Source organism: Anomaloglossus baeobatrachus, chromosome 6, assembly GCF_048569485.1.
Source record: "Anomaloglossus baeobatrachus isolate aAnoBae1 chromosome 6, aAnoBae1.hap1, whole genome shotgun sequence".
Lineage (NCBI taxonomy): Eukaryota > Metazoa > Chordata > Amphibia > Anura > Aromobatidae > Anomaloglossus > Anomaloglossus baeobatrachus.
In genome coordinates this window covers 305,342,435-305,362,285 of record NC_134358.1, presented here as the reverse complement: position 1 = coordinate 305,362,285, position 19,851 = coordinate 305,342,435, and the positions used below count along the sequence as shown (strand labels likewise).

General features: G+C 46.6%; 1 protein-coding gene across 1 annotated transcript in view; it reads left to right on the top strand.

The window, feature by feature from the left end:
- LOC142243896 (NFX1-type zinc finger-containing protein 1-like) overlaps positions 1-19,851 on the top strand; it is a 285,549-nt gene that overhangs the window by 150,171 nt on the left and 115,527 nt on the right. Inside the window, exon 12 of the mRNA XM_075316093.1 lies at positions 407-552. Coding sequence (XP_075172208.1) covers positions 407-552 — 146 coding nt within the window. The remainder of the gene's footprint in view (positions 1-406; positions 553-19,851) is intronic.

Genomic DNA, 19,851 nt, shown 5'->3' with positions numbered 1-19,851 from the left:
ATGTTATGTCCCACTCATCTCCGCCCCTCCGCTTCTATTGGACGCCTGCCGTGTGACGTCGCTGTGCCAGCGCACGAACCGCCCCCTTAGAAAGGATGCGGTTCGCCGGCCAGAGCGACGTTGCAGGGCAGGTAAGTCCGTGTGACGGGGTTAAGCGAGGTTGTGTGGCACAGGCAGCGATTTACCCGTGTCGCACAACTGATGGGGACGGGTACGATCGCTTGCCATCTCGCTAGCGAGATCGCAGCATGTAAAGCCCGCTTAAGTTAAAATACTTATTGCAATTGCCCATCAAATATTTTAAGCTTTACATTTTTCCAAAATGAAGCAGTTCATGTACTTTACCAATAATTAATATTAACAATATCACATAATAAATTGTGAACTATTATCTTTATATTTTAAGGGATACTAAAATATTTAAAATGCAACATTGTTCGAGTGGGGTCCAGGAGCAGCAGTGAGATTATGCAGAAATGTTCACTTTCCAAGATTCGAAGCCAAAAAAGTCGTCAGAACCTGCCTGGATACATGAGAGCCTTACATGCGGAGGTAGTTGAACTTCATTTTCTTTTTCTTAAATTGATCTCATATGTATCTATAAGTTTATGTTTCCTAATTTTAAGATTGAAAAAAGACACAAGTCTATCAAGTTCAGCCTATATCCTAACATGTTTTCTGCAGCTGATAAAGCATGTGGTGCTTTAAATGTTTATTTGTTCAAATAATTTAAAAAATCAGCGTGGGATATCCTCTATTTTTTAAAACCAGCCAAGGGACAGCTGACAGCTGATGGTTGCAGCCCTGCTGCTGCTGGACCTTTGTAACAGCTAGTCCGGAATACAGCATACAGAAAAGGAAGATACAGTGGTGACTCACACATATTAATTATTACACAAACTGGGATGGGGCTAATACAAGGAATTGCTATTGCAGGAAAACTGATCACAGTCTATTCAGATTACATATACGAGAGGCTGCTGATAAGTCTTTGGTTTTGTGATCGTTATTTGTTTCTATGGTAACGAATGTTGCATCACATGAAAGCCTTATGTGTCTGATATATGTTTTCAAAATTTTGTGTTTGTTGCTTATGGTAACAGTGTTCTACACACGCGGGAAAACAAAATGGTGGAGTCTAATGCGATATTCACAGCAACTGAGAGCAGAGGAGTGATACATTTTTTGTTTCTGCAAGGGACGTCTGCAAAATATATTCATGGTGATATGTCGTAGACCAGTGTTTCTCAACTCCAGTCCTCAAGACCCACCAACAGATCATGTTTTCAGGTTTTCCTCAATGTTAGACAGGGAATAATTCCATCACTTGTGCAACATTAAGGAAATCCTGAAAACCTGATTGAGGAAAACCTGAAAACATGATCTGTTGGTGGGTCTTGAGGACTGGAGTTGAGAAACACTGTCGTAGACATTGGGGGATCAATGCCCTTCATATTCCACAGTTAAGAACTGGGTTGCCAAATTTAAAACGGGCCACTTCAGCACCAATGATGATTAAAGTCCTGGATGACTGAGAGTGGTTGTTGTTCTGGAGATCGTCAATGCTGTGCACAACCTCATACTGGAAAATCGACGAATTTCAGCTAAAACAACCGCAGACGTCATGGGGATTTCCCGTGAACGTGTTTGTGTCATTATCCATGAACATTTGGACATGAGGAAGCTATCTGCAAAGTGCATCCCCAAATTTTTTTACAACAAACCAGAGAAGTATGCAAGTGAAAACTTCCCAGTACATTTGTCAGCGTTTCCGGACTGATAAGAACTTCCTGGATCACTATAGATGAGACCTGGATTTATTTGTATGACCCTGAAAACAAGGAGCAGTCAAAAGAGTGGAGGCACAGTGGTTCTCCTCATACAAAGATGTTCAGGGTGCAAAAATTAGCCACTAGGGTGATGGCGTCTGTTCTGGGATAAGGAGGGCGTGCTGCTAGTAGACTATCTTGTAAAGGGTGTAAATGGTGGACATCAATGCAAGGTATGACATTGAACTTTTGGACTGATTGAAGGCAGCTCTGAAGGCCAAAAGGCGCAGCAAGCTGTCCAAACGAAACTTGTTCCTGCAAGACAACGCTTCCGCTCACCCTGAACAAGCGACCGTGGCAAAACTGGCAGAGCTTGGCCTCCAGCTGGTTGACCACCTACCTTATTCACATCATTTCTGATGCCATGGCTGCTATGGATGCCTGGTTTGAGGCACAACCGAAATCCTTCTTTTTGCTAGGCTTAGAGAACTTGGAATACCGATGTAAGAAGTGTGTTGACATCAATGGAGAGTATGTGGAATAAATGTAAAATTTCATCATCCTACCTCATTTCTTTCTGGATAAAGCCAAAGACTTATCAGCAGTGTCTCGTACAATGAACATGATATTTGCCCCAAGTCTCTGAATAACAGTCAATGTATTGTATAATGGATTAACTCTGATACATTATAAGTACAGTCCCCGCATTAGGTATCGTACAGCCAAGCAAGAAGCAACACCCCAGCACACTCCCAGCCAGCAATTGGCAGCCATCTTGATAGACAACATCTGCAGCTTGCCACGTAGTCCGTACAGGGGGTCTTCACAGGCAACTTTTGCAGCTTTACCTCGTGGTCTGGGTTGGGGTCTTGAAAGGCGACGTCTGTGGCTTGACCTCATAGTCTGGGCTTGGGGTCTTGACAGGCAATGTCTGCGGATTGACCTCATAGTCTGGGCTCGGTGTCTTGACAGGCGACATATGAGGCTTGAATATGGCAGTGGGGCTCTGGGCACCCTTCTGACACACTACCCAGCATGGGCTTTTGGGGGCAGCGATTGGACCACTCGACTTTTCTGCAGGGGAGGCAACTTTCTTCAGCCCTGTGTGCACGTCTCTTTGTTTCTTTCCTTGGCGCAAAAGCTCCTCTTCCAGTCGGGGCTTTTATAACCTGCTGTTGAGTCACTGATCCGCTCTGACCTCGTCCTTGACTGAGCTGCCTCCCTCCAGAGAACTGCTGTCTGGATTTTTGTTCCTAAGCGATTCTTCATTCCTAAGTGACATCCTTGGCCAGCAGAGGGCAGTGTCCCATCACTAGTCCTACTACCATGTTTTTCCAAAAATAAGACCTCCCCCAAAAATAAGCCCTAGCAGGAATTTTCAGCATTTTCGGAGAAAGGCTTAAATATAAGCCCTCCCCCGAAAATAAGCCCTAGTCCCTGATCAATAATGAAGTGTCCCTGCAGCTAAAAAAGTTACAGATACTGCAGGACACTTCATTATACTCAGCGGCACCCGGCAGTTACACTCACCAGACGCCGAGCAGCAGGACCTGCAGTGATCGCACACCCCTACACATCAGCTCTCTCACACACACACACACACACACACACACACACACACACACCAGATCTCACATACAAACATCGGATCGCACACACAGTCAGATCGAACACATAATCAGATTGCACACACAAACATCGGATCACACGCAAACATCAAATCACACACACACACACACACACACACACAAACATCGGATCGCACACACATCGGATCGCATACACACTCACCTCATCCAGTGACACTGATCTCTTCTCGCCGGGAGAATCCCGAGAGGCAGTGCGGTGCAGCGCGACGAACATGACCTGCGGCCGGACACGTGACTTGCTCTCATTCCCTTCTGCCGTAAGTGCTGGATGTGATGTGATGTGATGTGTGATCTGCTGTGTGTGTCTGCAATCGGCTGTGTGTGTGTTTCTGCGATCGGCTGTGTTTTTCTGCGCTCGGCTGTGTGTGTCTGCATTCGGATGTGTGTATCTGTGATCAGCTGTGTGTGTCTGTGATCGGGTGTGTGTATCTGTGATCGGCTGTGTGTGCCTGTGATCGGATATGTGTATCTGTGATCGGCTGTGTGTTCCTGCGATCAGATGTGTGTATCTGTGATCGGCTGTGTGTGCCTGTGATAGGATGTGTGTATCTGTGATCGGCTGTGTGTGCCTGCGATTGGATGTGTGTATCTGATCGGCTGTGTGTGCCTGTGAAGAGGATGTGTGTGCCTGTGATCGGATGTGTGTATCTGTGATCGGCTGTGTGTGCCTGCGATCGGATGTGTGTATCTGTGATGGCTGTGTGTATCTGTGATCGGCTGTGTGTGCCTGCGATCTGCTGTGTGTGATCTGCTGTGTATATCTGCGATATGCTGTGTGTGTGTGTGCCTGTGATCGGCTGTGTGTTCCTGCGATCAGATGTGTGTATCTCTGATCGGCTGTGTGTGCCTGTGATAGGATGTGTGTATCTGTGATCGGCTGTCTGTGCCTGCGATTGGATGTGTGTATCTGATCGGCTGTGTGTGCCTGTGAAGAGGATGTGTCTATCTGTGATCGGCTGTGTGTGCCTGTGATCGGATGTGTGTATCTGTGATCGGCTGTGTGTGCCTGCGATCGGATGTGTGTATCTGTGATGGCTGTGTGTTCTGTGATCGGCTGTGTGTGCCTGCGATCTGCTGTGTGTGATCTGCTGTGTATATCTGCGATCTGCTGTGTGTGTGTGTGCCTGTGATCGGCTGTGTGTATATGTGATCGGCTGTGTGTGCCTGCGATCTGCTGTGTGTGTGTGTGCCAGTGATCAGCTGTATCTGCGATCTGCTGTGTATATCTGCGATCTGCTGTGTGTGTGTGCCTGTGATCGGATGTGTGTATCTGTGATCGGCTGTGTGTGATCTGCTGTGTATATCTGTGATCTGCTGTGTGTGTGTGTGTGTGTGATCTGCTGTGTGTGTCTGGGATCTTCTGTGTGTGTCAGCATGTCAGCTAGCAGCAGGGTAGGACGGCGTGCAACACCGACCGGAGATCACAGGAGGACCTGGGAAGCACGCAGACGTCCTGGTCTGGTGAGTATGAGTCTCCTGGGAAGTGGGGGGGGGGGTCTGCTTTTTTGGGGGGTAAACTTACCCCCAACCGTGTTTCTCCAAGAATAAGACCTCCTCCAAAAATAAGCCCTAGTGCTTTTTTTGGGGGGCAAAAAAAATATAAGACAGTGTCTTATTTTTGGAAAAACACGGTAGGTTGGTCTGACTGAACAGGTTGTTGTGTCCACCTTTTTACACCTTTGCTGGTTATGAAAATTGGGCGTGGGAGGGACTCTATCATTTTTTTCTAAAATTAGTCATTAATTCTGCTAAATGGCTGTACAAGCTATCTACCTCTGTCTCTATCTACATAGGCAAAAATAGAACAGCCTCACTTTAAAAAAAGCATTGGGTGCCAGGCCTCACTGCAAAAATCCAAAGCTGTATAATATAGATCCATAGAAAAGCATAGGCAGCACTCCAAATTTTAATGTGAAAAAAAGTTGGACTTTATTGAACACAGTTGCAACACTTAAGTTAATCAAAACCTTTATCAAGCAATCATATATGTTATCCAAAGGTACATAGTATATCTTTAGTAATCCATTAGTTAATAAATTGTTCACTAACATTTTAACATGAACATATATTGCAGTGATAACTCATTTTTTCTGAATTATATTATATATTGACCATCAGAAATACATATAAACTTACAATCGATATGTAATAATCAATATGTATAATAAAGTTTTTATAATCACAAGGACTGTTAATTTTCCACATGTGTAAACGTAAGGCACATGTCTTACCCGCTATATATTGTACATCAGCGCCAAAAAAACGGTGTCCAGTTTACACAACTACGCGTAAAGATCTATGGACCAATAAGGAGAGTTCTTCAGGTTTGTCATCTGGTGCGCCTGTGCTCCAAAGCTTTGAAGTAGTGATGAGCGAAACCGAACTGTAAAGTTCGGGGTCCATACTGAACAAATAGTGTTCGTGCACACGATCCTGAACACGAACTTTCCTAGGAAGCTCGTGTTTCAGTTTGAGTCCAGTTTGGGTCCAGTGGCTGTAAAAACAAGCACATTATTAAAAAACATTATGATTATGCTTACAGGTCCGGCGACGCATCCTGCAGACTCTGTCTCCTGGCCGCTTGTGCTTCCAGGTCCGATCATTAACTTCTGAGGGTATTCACTGCACTGCTGTCACTCGGCAGTCTTCAACTGTTTTCGGCCATGTTTGCGGTGATGTCTGGGTTCCCCCGAGTCCATGGCTCATTGACTTGATTGAACTTTGATTGTCACTGTGCGAGTCTTGCATCGGTATCACCCGGCTCGGCGTACAATCGGGTCGGCTGCATGTATTTCTATGCAGCTGAGGTGCTCCTCTCAGGAGAGTGTGCGTCCTGCTGGGTGATGCAATGCGAGACTTGCAGGAGTCATACGCAAGTGGAATCATACCTCCAGTGTCAGCCTGCGTCTCGCTCTGTGGAGACACCTGTATGTACAGAGTGATGAAGCAGAGCTGAGATTGCTCTCCCTGCTTCTCGCTCTGTAGAGACACTTGTCTTTACAGAGGGGATGAAGCAGAGTTAACATTGCTCTGCCTGTGGACTACGTCAGGGATATTTTTTATCCCGAACATCGATGGATTCGCTCATCACTACTTTGAAGTCATTATGCACCATCTTAAGACCAGTACTTTCAGTCTTATTCCATGTGCTTTAACTAAAAAACACTTCAAGCGCTTTCAATCTACGTTCTTACATCCATTAGGTAGATCTTTTCAAAAGAGGAATATGCACACCATATTATAATGTATTCAGTATTTTCTTGGCACATGATGAGTATATAATTTCTCAATACCATCTTTTCATTAATTTCGGATTCCATACTATTGGTGCACACTAAAGGCTGCTTTACACGCAACGACATTGCTAACGAGATATCGTTGGGGGTCATGGAATTCTTGACGCACATCCGGCCTCATTAGCAATGTCGTTGCGTGTGACACATATGAGCGACCACTAACGATGCAAAATACTCACCAAATCGTTGATTGTTGACACGTCGTTCAAATTCCAAATATCGTTGCTCATTTTGGACCCAGGTTGTACCTGCGTCCTCCGGCAACGAGGTGGGCGTGACTTTCATGCGGCTGCTCTCCGCCCCTCTGCTTCTATGCATACAGCGGTGGATTCCGCGTCTGACAGCCCACACAGCGTTTTCCCTCACATATGTGCTACTGAGGAAGGTCCACATAGGACCGAAAACGTTTTTGTTACGCACATGAATAAATATTTCTTCAAATCATCTTGGGAGTGCCTTGTATACTTCTCCCTATTTTCAAGGATAGCCGAGGACTATAACAGACAAGGGATAGTTGCAATCTTTTCAGAGTGCATCCTTCCTTCCCTTATTTACACATAATGTATTGAACTCCTGTAATTGGGATCCATTTTCCATTAGAAAAGAGAAAACTTCTAATACATATACATACATATAGTTACTTATAAATAAACAGAAAACATATCTTAAAGAAAAAACTTGTTTTAACTTCTTTACCATTAAAGTGCATTCAGTGTGATCTGTGAAAAAAATTAAAAAAAGATTAAAATAGTGTGTTACAACTAGAGTTGAGCGCGGTTCGTGGTTCGTGGTTCTCCAGTTCGCGGCTCGAGTGATTTTGGGGCATGTTCTAGATCGAACTAGAACTCGAGCTTTTTGCAAAAGCTCGGTAGTTCTAGAAACGTTCGAGAACGGTTCTAGCAGCCAAAAAACAGCTAAATCATAGCTTGGTTTCTGCTGTAATAGTGTAAGTCACTCTGTGAATCAAACTATTATCACATTTCAGTGTATAGTGTGCGTGAACAGCGCCTTCAGATCACTGCTGTTTCTATAATGGCGATCGCCATTTTTTTTTTTTTTTTTTCTTGTCTTCCTTCCCTAAGTGCGCGCGTCTTGTGGGGCGGGCCAGCATGTCAGCCAATCCCAGACACACACACAGCTAAGTGGACTTTGAGCCAGAGAAGCAACGGCATGTGTGATAGGATCTGCATGTCACATGTCCCTGCATTATAAAACCGGACATTTTCTTCACGGACGCCATTATCTGCCTTCTGCGTCTTTGGTGTCAGACATCACTGTCGCAGCTCCGTCTTCCTGAGTCCTATAGCCGATACAGCTGTATGCGCTGCATACACAGCGTTAGACAGCTTAGGGAGAGCACTTTATAGCAGTCCTTTTAAGGGCTCCAACCGGCAGGGTCAGAGAGCCATAGGTGACAGGTCCTGCAAACAGCAACAGCGTCTGTGTAGCCCAGGTCAGGGATTTCCTACCTGCATTTCACCATTAGGAGGGAATAGAAAGGCAGGCTTCCATTCCTCTACCCAGAGCACCACAATCCTGCCACTGTACCCTCTTGTCCTCTGCACACTCCAACTGATAACTAAGCCATTATACTAGCAAACACTCAGTGTACCTAGTGGCATCCTATACGTGGCTATTGGACTTTGCTATAGTCCCACTAGTGCAAAGACATTTGCAGAGCGCGTCTGCCTGCGTTGCACACTACAACTCATTCTAACCAAGCCATTATACTAGCAAACACTCAGTGTACCTAGTGGCATCCTATACGTGGCTATTGGACTTTGCTATAGTCCCACTAGTGCAAAGACATTTGCAGAGCGCGTCTGCCTGCGTTGCACACTACAACTCATTCTAACCAAGCCATTATACTAGCAAACACTCAGTGTACCTAGTGGCATCCTATACGTGGCTATTGGACTTTGCTATAGTCCCACTAGTGCAAAGACATTTGCAGAGCGCGTCTGCCTGCGTTGCACACTACAACTCATTCTAACCAAGCCATTATACTAGCAAACACTCAGTGTACCTAGTGGCATCCTATACGTGGCTATTGGACTTTGCTATAGTCCCACTAGTGCAAAGACATTTGCAGAGCGCGTCTGCCTGCGTTGCACACTACAACTCATTCTAACCAAGCCATTATACTAGCAAACACTCAGTGTACCTAGTGGCATCCTATACGTGGCTATTGGACTTTGCTATAGTCCCACTAGTGCAAAGACATTTGCAGAGCGCGTCTGCCTGCGTTGCACACTACAACTCATTCTAACCAAGCCATTATACTAGCAAACACTCAGTGTACCTAGTGGCATCCTATACGTGGCTATTGGACTTTGCTATAGTCCCACTAGTGCAAAGACATTTGCAGAGCGCGTCTGCCTGCGTTGCACACTACAACTCATTCTAACCAAGCCATTATACTAGCAAACACTCAGTGTACCTAGTGGCATCCTATACGTGGCTATTGGACTTTGCTATAGTCCCACTAGTGCAAAGACATTTGCAGAGCGCGTCTGCCTGCGTTGCACACTACAACTCATTCTAACCAAGCCATTATACTAGCAAACACTCAGTGTACCTAGTGGCATCCTATACGTGGCTATTGGACTTTGCTATAGTCCCACTAGTGCAAAGACATTTGCAGAGCGCGTCTGCCTGCGTTGCACACTACAACTCATTCTAACCAAGCCATTATACTAGCAAACACTCAGTGTACCTAGTGGCATCCTATACGTGGCTATTGGACTTTGCTATAGTCCCACTAGTGCAAAGACATTTGCAGAGCGCGTCTGCCTGCGTTGCACACTACAACTCATTCTAACCAAGCCATTATACTAGCAAACACTCAGTGTACCTAGTGGCATCCTATACGTGGCTATTGGACTTTGCTATAGTCCCACTAGTGCAAAGACATTTGCAGAGCGCGTCTGCCTGCGTTGCACACTACAACTCATTCTAACCAAGCCATTATACTAGCAAACACTCAGTGTACCTAGTGGCATCCTATACGTGGCTATTGGACTTTGCTATAGTCCCACTAGTGCAAAGACATTTGCAGAGCGCGTCTGCCTGCGTTGCACACTACAACTCATTCTAACCAAGCCATTATACTAGCAAACACTCAGTGTACCTAGTGGCATCCTATACGTGGCTATTGGACTTTGCTATAGTCCCACTAGTGCAAAGACATTTGCAGAGCGCGTCTGCCTGCGTTGCACACTACAACTCATTCTAACCAAGCCATTATACTAGCAAACACTCAGTGTACCTAGTGGCATCCTATACGTGGCTATTGGACTTTGCTATAGTCCCACTAGTGCAAAGACATTTGCAGAGCGCGTCTGCCTGCGTTGCACACTACAACTCATTCTAACCAAGCCATTATACTAGCAAACACTCAGTGTACCTAGTGGCATCCTATACGTGGCTATTGGACTTTGCTATAGTCCCACTAGTGCAAAGACATTTGCAGAGCGCGTCTGCCTGCGTTGCACACTACAACTCATTCTAACCAAGCCATTATACTAGCAAACACTCAGTGTACCTAGTGGCATCCTATACGTGGCTATTGGACTTTGCTATAGTCCCACTAGTGCAAAGACATTTGCAGAGCGCGTCTGCCTGCGTTGCACACTACAACTCATTCTAACCAAGCCATTATACTAGCAAACACTCAGTGTACCTAGTGGCATCCTATACGTGGCTATTGGACTTTGCTATAGTCCCACTAGTGCAAAGACATTTGCAGAGCGCGTCTGCCTGCGTTGCACACTACAACTCATTCTAACCAAGCCATTATACTAGCAAACACTCAGTGTACCTAGTGGCATCCTATACGTGGCTATTGGACTTTGCTATAGTCCCACTAGTGCAAAGACATTTGCAGAGCGCGTCTGCCTGCGTTGCACACTACAACTCATTCTAACCAAGCCATTATACTAGCAAACACTCAGTGTACCTAGTGGCATCCTATACGTGGCTATTGGACTTTGCTATAGTCCCACTAGTGCAAAGACATTTGCAGAGCGCGTCTGCCTGCGTTGCACACTACAACTCATTCTAACCAAGCCATTATACTAGCAAACACTCAGTGTACCTAGTGGCATCCTATACGTGGCTATTGGACTTTGCTATAGTCCCACTAGTGCAAAGACATTTGCAGAGCGCGTCTGCCTGCGTTGCACACTACAACTCATTCTAACCAAGCCATTATACTAGCAAACACTCAGTGTACCTAGTGGCATCCTATACGTGGCTATTGGACTTTGCTATAGTCCCACTAGTGCAAAGACATTTGCAGAGCGCGTCTGCCTGCGTTGCACACTACAACTCATTCTAACCAAGCCATTATACTAGCAAACACTCAGTGTACCTAGTGGCATCCTATACGTGGCTATTGGACTTTGCTATAGTCCCACTAGTGCAAAGACATTTGCAGAGCGCGTCTGCCTGCGTTGCACACTACAACTCATTCTAACCAAGCCATTATACTAGCAAACACTCAGTGTACCTAGTGGCATCCTATACGTGGCTATTGGACTTTGCTATAGTCCCACTAGTGCAAAGACATTTGCAGCACGTCTGCCTGCGTTGCACACTCCAACTAATTATAACTAAGTTGCATTGTCAGGGATATTTATTCTTTATTATTCTGCTGTTAATAAAGCTAGACCACCACTGCAATCTTCACCACCTCTCAATTTTTACTACCACATTTTCAGTCCACAATCTTGTCGCAATCAACATGAGTGGCAAAATGACAGATGCTGGTGGAAAGGGGAAGAGGCGTGGTGTAAAAGGCAAAAAAGGTTTTGTCCGTGGGGAAGGTGGCAAAGCTCCATTATCATCTGCTGAAGATAGACCATCTACCAGCAAAAGTAAGATGTCTACTACTTACCGTGGACAATCCGATGTGCTCCCTTTGTTACGGACACGAACAACAGGAACAAAGGTAGATGATGGGCAAAAAAGGAAAATGCTTGAATGGATCTCAAGTGGTCCAACAAGTGCCCTCTCTGCCACTTCAAGTACCGCATCCAAAAAACACCAGTCCTCTGAGTTGTCATCCCAATCAAACTTGCTTTCTCCCAGCTCTGAAGTCTCCATCAGCCCTGCACAGTATGGTGGAACTGAGATGGCTGAGTCTGCAGAGCTGTTCAGTCACACTATAGCCTGGGAATCAGAGGTCTGCTCCCAAGCTACAGTGAGTACAGAACAGGAAATGGTCTGCAGTGATGCCCAGAACCTTTGTGACTCAGATTCAGGCCGTGAGGACCAAGTTTCTGAGCATAATGTTGACCCTTTGTCACAAACTGTAACACCTGTGGTTATAGACAATGAGGAACATACTGATGAAGATGAGACGCAGATACCCGATTGGGATGACAACTTAAATATTCGGTCAGGGCAAGAAGAGGCTCGGTCTGAGGGGGAGGGGAGTGCAAACACAACAATTGATGATGACGTTCTAGATCCCACCTACTGTCAACCCCCAGTCAGGCACTCGAGGAGGTCAACAGAGGCGGTGGAGGAGGATGCAACCGACGACGAAGTTACCTTGCGCCTTCCTGGACAGAGTCGGAGCACTGGTAGCACGTCTACAACTGCATCCTCAGCCACCACTCTGCCTATGAGCATTATTCGGGGTGGATCAACAGGTCGCATGGCCTCTAAGCCTTGCCTAGCCTGGTCCTTTTTTCACATCGAAAAAGATCGCCCAACTCATGTGATATGTAACATTTGTCATGATTCTGTTAGTAGAGGTCAAAACCTCAGCAGTTTGACAACTTCTTCCATGAATCGTCACATGACTAAATATCATAAGTCCCGGTGGGAAGCTCACCGTGCTGCAATGCGGCCTAGTGGAGCGAACCATCCACCGCCCGCCCCTTCCACTGCATCCGCGCGCTCTTCATCTTCTAGGACTGTGGGGACAGCTGCCACACCTGTTTTTCCACGCAAAACTTCCACCACTGTAACCGCAACAGGCAGTTTGCTTGTAAGGTCGTCAGTTGGTTTGGAAGGGGAAACAAGTGAGTGTGTACAGCTCTCTCAGACATCGATAGCACCAACGTTGGATGAAGGCAACATCATGTCTCCGCCTGCACTTTCCTCACAAACCTGCATTTTTCAAGGGACACCCTACTCAACACCGTCTACACACAGCAGCCAGATCTCTGTCCCTCAGATGTGGTCAAATAAAAGGCCACTTCCTCCGACCCATGACAAAGCTAAGAGGTTGACTCTATCCCTCTGTAAGCTGTTGGCTACCGAAATGCTGCCTTTCCGCCTAGTGGACACACAGGATTTTAGAGACCTTATGTCTGTCGCTGTGCCCCAGTACCAGATGCCTAGTCGCCACTACTTCTCTAAGAAAGGTGTGCCCGCGCTACACCAGCATGTCGCACACAACATCACCGCTTCCTTGAGAAACTCTGTGTGTGAACGGGTGCATTTCACCACCGATACTTGGACCAGTAAGCATGGACAGGGACGTTACATGTCGCTGACTGGGCACTGGGTAACTATGGTGATAGATGGTGAAGGGTCTGCTGCACAAGTCTTGCCGTCCCCACGACTTGTGTGTCAATCCTCTGTCTGTCCAAGTTCCGCCACTGCTTCTGCATCCTCCACCTCATCTGGGTCCTCCACCTCCGCCCCAAGCCTGCCTGGTCAGGCCACCAGCGTTCTCACTGCGCAGAAGGAATCACGCACCCCTCATTACTATGCTGGCAGCAGAGCGCAACGGCATCAGGCGGTCTTTAGCTTGACATGTCTTGGTAATAAGAGTCACACAGCTGAGGAGTTGTGGTCAGCTTTGCGGTCCGAGTTTAATAAATGGTTGTCTCCACTCAAACTGCAGCCTGGTAAGGCCGTGTGCGACAATGCTGCAAACCTGGGTGCGGCACTTCGCCTGGGCAAGGTGACACACGTACCTTGTATGGCTCACGTGTTGAACCTTGTCGTGCAGCAATTTTTAACACACTATCCCGGCCTAGATGGCCTTCTGAACAGGGCACGAAAACTGTCAGCTCACTTCCGCCGTTCAAGCGCCGCAGCAGAGCGACTTGCATCGCTCCAGAAGTCTTTCGGCCTGCCGGTTCATCGCCTGAAATGCGATGTGGCGACACGCTGGAATTCAACTCTCCACATGTTACAGCGACTGTGGCAGCACCGCAGAGCCCTGGTGCAATACGTCATGACGTATAGCCTGGGCCAACGAGATGCAGAGGTGGGGCAGATCACCCTGATGGAGTGGTCTCAGATCAAGGACCTATGCACCCTTCTGCACAGTTTCGACATGGCGACGAATATGTTTAGCTCTGACAATGCCATTATCAGCATGACGATTCCAGTCATTTACATGCTGGAGCACACGCTAAACACTATTCGGAGTCAGGGGGTGGGACAACATGAAGGGGAGGAACTACAGGAGGATTCATATGCGCAAGGGACAACAACATCACGAAGGTCCAGACGTTCATCATCACCAACGCAGCAGGCATGGGACCATGGGGGACAGGGATCGACAAGGGCGCATAGTAGCAGGCGAAATGTTGAGCAAGGTGCAGGAGAACATGAAGAAATGGAGGACGAACTGTCCATGGACATGGAAGACTCAGCGGATGAGGGAGACCTTGGTCAAATTTCAGTTGAAAGAGGTTGGGGTCAGATGTCAGAGGAAGAAAGAACGGGTAGCACCTCTATGCCACAAACACAGCATGGACTTGGTCCGCATGGCTGCGCAAGACACATGAGTGCCTTTTTGTTGCACTACCTCCAACATGACAGTCGTATTGTCAAAATTAGAAGTGATGATGACTACTGGATTGCCACACTATTAGATCCCCGGTACAAGTCCAAATTTTGTGACATAATTCCAGCCATAGAAAGGGACGCACGTATGCAGGAGTATCAGCAGAAGCTGTTACTAGATCTTAGCTCGGCTTTTCCACCAAACAACCGTGCAGGTGCAGGGAGTGAATCTCCCAGTTGTAACTTGACAAACATGGGACGGTCTCGTCATCTTCAACAGTCTACCCGTACCAGTAGGACCTTTTCTGGTGCCGGTAACAGCAATTTTATGGAATCTTTTCATAATTTTTTTAGACCCTCTTTTGCAAGGCCACCAGAGACAACAAGTCTGACACATACTCAACGGCTGGAGAGGATGATACAGGAGTATCTCCAAATGAACATCGATGCCATGACTGTGCAACTGGAGCCTTGCTCCTTTTGGGCTTCAAACATAGAAAAATGGCCAGAGCTCTCCAGTTACGCCTTGGAGATTTTGTCGTGTCCAGCTGCCAGCGTTGTCTCTGAACGTGTATTCAGTGCTGCTGGGTGTGTGCTGACAGATAAGCGCACGCGTCTGTCCAGTGACAATGTGGACAGACTGACGTTCATCAAAATGAACAAGTCATGGATCCAGAAGGAATTTACTACCCCTGTGTCATCCTGGGGAGAGTAAATGCTTGTGGATTTGGAATGTGCTTGATGCAAATCAAAACATCCTGTTTGCAACTAGGGCCCAAGTGCTGCCACTGATGGGGTGGGTGTCTGTGTGGCCCAATTTTTGGAAAAAAGGGAGACTCCGCTTGGAGTAACCCTTGCTTGCTGTGTTTTTAAAAGAAGCCAAGATGAACAGAGCTGGGATCAGGAAAGACTTTGCTACCTACCCCGGTGTCATCCTGGGGACGGATAAGAATGGCGTATTTTTGAATGTGCTTGATGCAAATCTAGCTGTGAAGTGTACAACTGGGGCACAACTGCTGCCACTGAATGGGTGGGTGTGTGTGGGGCCCAATTTTTGGAAAAAAGGGGAGACTCCGCTTGGAGTAACCCTTGCTTACATTGTTTTTAAAAGAAGCCAAGATGAACAAGTCATGGGTCAGCAAAGACTTTGCTACCTACCCCAATGTCATCCTGGGGACGGCTAAGAATAGCGTATTTTTGAATGTGCTTGATGCAAATCAAAACATCCTGTTTGCAACTAGGGCCCAAGTGCTGCCACTGATGGGGTGGGTGTCTGTGTGGCCCAATTTTTGGAAAAAAGGGAGACTCCGCTTGGAGTAACCCTTGCTTGCTGTGTTTTTAAAAGAAGCCAAGATGAACAGAGCTGGGATCAGGAAAGACTTTGCTACCTACCCCGGTGTCATCCTGGGGACGGATAAGAATGGCGTATTTTTGAATGTGCTTGATGCAAATCTAGCTGTGAAGTGTACAACTGGGGCACAACTGCTGCCACTGAATGGGTGGGTGTGTGTGGGGCCCAATTTTTGGAAAAAAGGGGAGACTCCGCTTGGAGTAACCCTTGCTTACATTGTTTTTAAAAGAAGCCAAGATGAACAAGTCATGGGTCAGCAAAGACTTTGCTACCTACCCCAGTGTCATCCTGGGGACGGCTAAGAATAGCGTATTTTTGAATGTGCTTGATGCAAATCAAAACATCCTGTTTGCAACTAGGGCCCAAGTGCTGCCACTGATGGGGTGGGTGTCTGTGTGGCCCAATTTTGGGAAAAAAGGGAGACTCCGCTTGGAGTAACCCTTGCTTGCTGTGTTTTTAAAAGAAGCCAAGATGAACAGAGCTGGGATCAGGAAAGACTTTGCTACCTACCCCGGTGTCATCCTGGGGACGGATAAGAATAGCGTATTTTTGAATGTGCTTGATGCAAATCAAAACATCCTGTTTGCAACTAGGGCCCAAGTGCTGCCACTGATGTGGTGGGTGTCTGTGTGGCCCAATTTTTGGAAAAAAGGGAGACTCCGCTTGGAGTAACCCTTGCTTGCTGTGTTTTTAAAAGAAGCCAAGATGAACAGAGCTGGGATCAGGAAAGACTTTGCTACCTACCCCGGTGTCATCCTGGGGACGGATAAGAATGGCGTATTTTTGAATGTGCTTGATGCAAATCTAGCTGTGAAGTGTACAACTGGGGCACAACTGCTGCCACTGAATGGGTGGGTGTGTGTGGGGCCCAATTTTTGGAAAAAAGGGGAGACTCCGCTTGGAGTAACCCTTGCTTACATTGTTTTTAAAAGAAGCCAAGATGAACAAGTCATGGGTCAGCAAAGACTTTGCTACCTACCCCAGTGTCATCCTGGGGACGGCTAAGAATAGCGTATTTTTGAATGTGCTTGATGCAAATCAAAACATCCTGTTTGCAACTAGGGCCCAAGTGCTGCCACTGATGGGGTGGGTGTCTGTGTGGCCCAATTTTTGGAAAAAAGGGAGACTCCGCTTGGAGTAACCCTTGCTTGCTGTGTTTTTAAAAGAAGCCAAGATGAACAGAGCTGGGATCAGGAAAGACTTTGCTACCTACCCCGGTGTCATCCTGGGGACGGATAAGAATGGCGTATTTTTGAATGTGCTTGATGCAAATCTAGCTGTGAAGTGTACAACTGGGGCACAACTGCTGCCACTGAATGGGTGGGTGTGTGTGGGGCCCAATTTTTGGAAAAAAGGGGAGACTCCGCTTGGAGTAACCCTTGCTTACATTGTTTTTAAAAGAAGCCAAGATGAACAAGTCATGGGTCAGCAAAGACTTTGCTACCTACCCCAGTGTCATCCTGGGGACGGCTAAGAATAGCGTATTTTTGAATGTGCTTGATGCAAATCAAAACATCCTGTTTGCAACTAGGGCCCAAGTGCTGCCACTGATGGGGTGGGTGTCTGTGTGGCCCAATTTTTGGAAAAAAGGGAGACTCCGCTTGGAGTAACCCTTGCTTGCTGTGTTTTTAAAAGAAGCCAAGATGAACAGAGCTGGGATCAGGAAAGACTTTGCTACCTACCCCGGTGTCATCCTGGGGACGGATAAGAATGGCGTATTTTTGAATGTGCTTGATGCAAATCTAGCTGTGAAGTGTACAACTGGGGCACAACTGCTGCCACTGAATGGGTGGGTGTGTGTGGGGCCCAATTTTTGGAAAAAAGGGGAGACTCCGCTTGGAGTAACCCTTGCTTACATTGTTTTTAAAAGAAGCCAAGATGAACAAGTCATGGGTCAGCAAAGACTTTGCTACCTACCCCAATGTCATCCTGGGGACGGCTAAGAATAGCGTATTTTTGAATGTGCTTGATGCAAATCAAAACATCCTGTTTGCAACTAGGGCCCAAGTGCTGCCACTGATGGGGTGGGTGTCTGTGTGGCCCAATTTTTGGAAAAAAGGGAGACTCCGCTTGGAGTAACCCTTGCTTGCTGTGTTTTTAAAAGAAGCCAAGATGAACAGAGCTGGGATCAGGAAAGACTTTGCTACCTACCCCGGTGTCATCCTGGGGACGGATAAGAATGGCGTATTTTTGAATGTGCTTGATGCAAATCTAGCTGTGAAGTGTACAACTGGGGCACAACTGCTGCCACTGAATGGGTGGGTGTGTGTGGGGCCCAATTTTTGGAAAAAAGGGGAGACTCCGCTTGGAGTAACCCTTGCTTACATTGTTTTTAAAAGAAGCCAAGATGAACAAGTCATGGGTCAGCAAAGACTTTGCTACCTACCCCAGTGTCATCCTGGGGACGGCTAAGAATAGCGTATTTTTGAATGTGCTTGATGCAAATCAAAACATCCTGTTTGCAACTAGGGCCCAAGTGCTGCCACTGATGGGGTGGGTGTCTGTGTGGCCCAATTTTTGGAAAAAAGGGAGACTCCGCTTGGAGTAACCCTTGCTTGCTGTGTTTTTAAAAGAAGCCAAGATGAACAGAGCTGGGATCAGGAAAGACTTTGCTACCTACCCCGGTGTCATCCTGGGGACGGATAAGAATGGCGTATTTTTGAATGTGCTTGATGCAAATCTAGCTGTGAAGTGTACAACTGGGGCACAACTGCTGCCACTGAAGGGGTGGGTGTGTGGGGCCCAATTTTTGGAAAAAAGGGAGACTCCGCTTGGAGTCACCTTGCGGTGTTTTACATGACTTTAGAAGGGCGTGCCATGCCTATATCTGTGTGTCCTCCTCTTTTTCCTTGTCCAGCTGTTTTGTTTTCGCATGAGTACATGTCCTTGTCACTTTCCCATGTGTTTGTGTTGTGTTGTGAGTTGTTTGTCACCTTTTGGACACCTTTGAGGGTGTTTTCTAGGTGTTTTACTGTGTTTGTGATTGCCTGCCATTGTTTCCTATGGGCTCGAGTTCGGTTCGTCGAACGTTCGACGAGCCGAACTCGAGCCAGACCCCCCGTTCGGCGAACCGCCTCGAGCCGAACCGGGACCGGTTCGCTCATCTCTAGTTACAACTTAAATATAAAACAAAATAACATTTTATATCAAATTTCTACAATACTAACATTTCATATATTACTATTTCTACCTGAGGACAGATACCTTAAAATCTGCAGTTAAACCATTTGGTTTTGGAGTATTCAACCTATATATCCACTCAAGTTCTTTTCTTTTAATTATCTGTTCTCTATTACCTCCCATCCTCCTTGGTAGGACTTTTCTTTGTAATAATGTATCTATGATGATTTATGCGTGTCTTAAAGTCACACGTTGTTTCGCCCACAAACCATAGAAGACAGGGACATTGCTAAAAGTACAAACACAATTTGCCCAAAGGGTAACTAGAGGTACCTTAACTAAAGATTAATAAAATGTAACTTTTATTCTCAAAAGTACATTAAGCAGATCAATCTAAATTCTCGGCAGACAAAGCAACCTAATAGTAAGTCATGTATTCGGCCACGGACCAGATACTATATACAAGTAGACTGATGGCCTACGGTATTATCAGATTGGTATTGCCCTACTCTGCCTATAAAAAGCTAATAGCCTCCCCAAAGTTTCACCATGTCTGGCTTCATCAGGGGGCTGAGGCTATAATGAGCTAGCAAACGTAACTCCTCTTAAAGGTTCTTTAATGATGTCAGCCCTAGGGCATCCAATCCCCAACAACCAATCACATATCACTTCATGAAATGTCCCTATGGCTATTTGTTACACCTCGTGGCTCTCCTGTGGCAAGGAATGAGACAGTCTCCTTGCCTGCCACGAGCGCTCCTGCTCCGCAGCGCCGAAGGTCTGCCAGACTGCGCAGAGTGCAGGAGAAACCTCCTCAGAGAGGCAGCACAAGGGTGACACCTAGTGGTACTCCTGTTGCAAGAAATGAGGCGGTCTCCCATTCCTTGCCTGCCACAGCTCCTCCTGCTCAG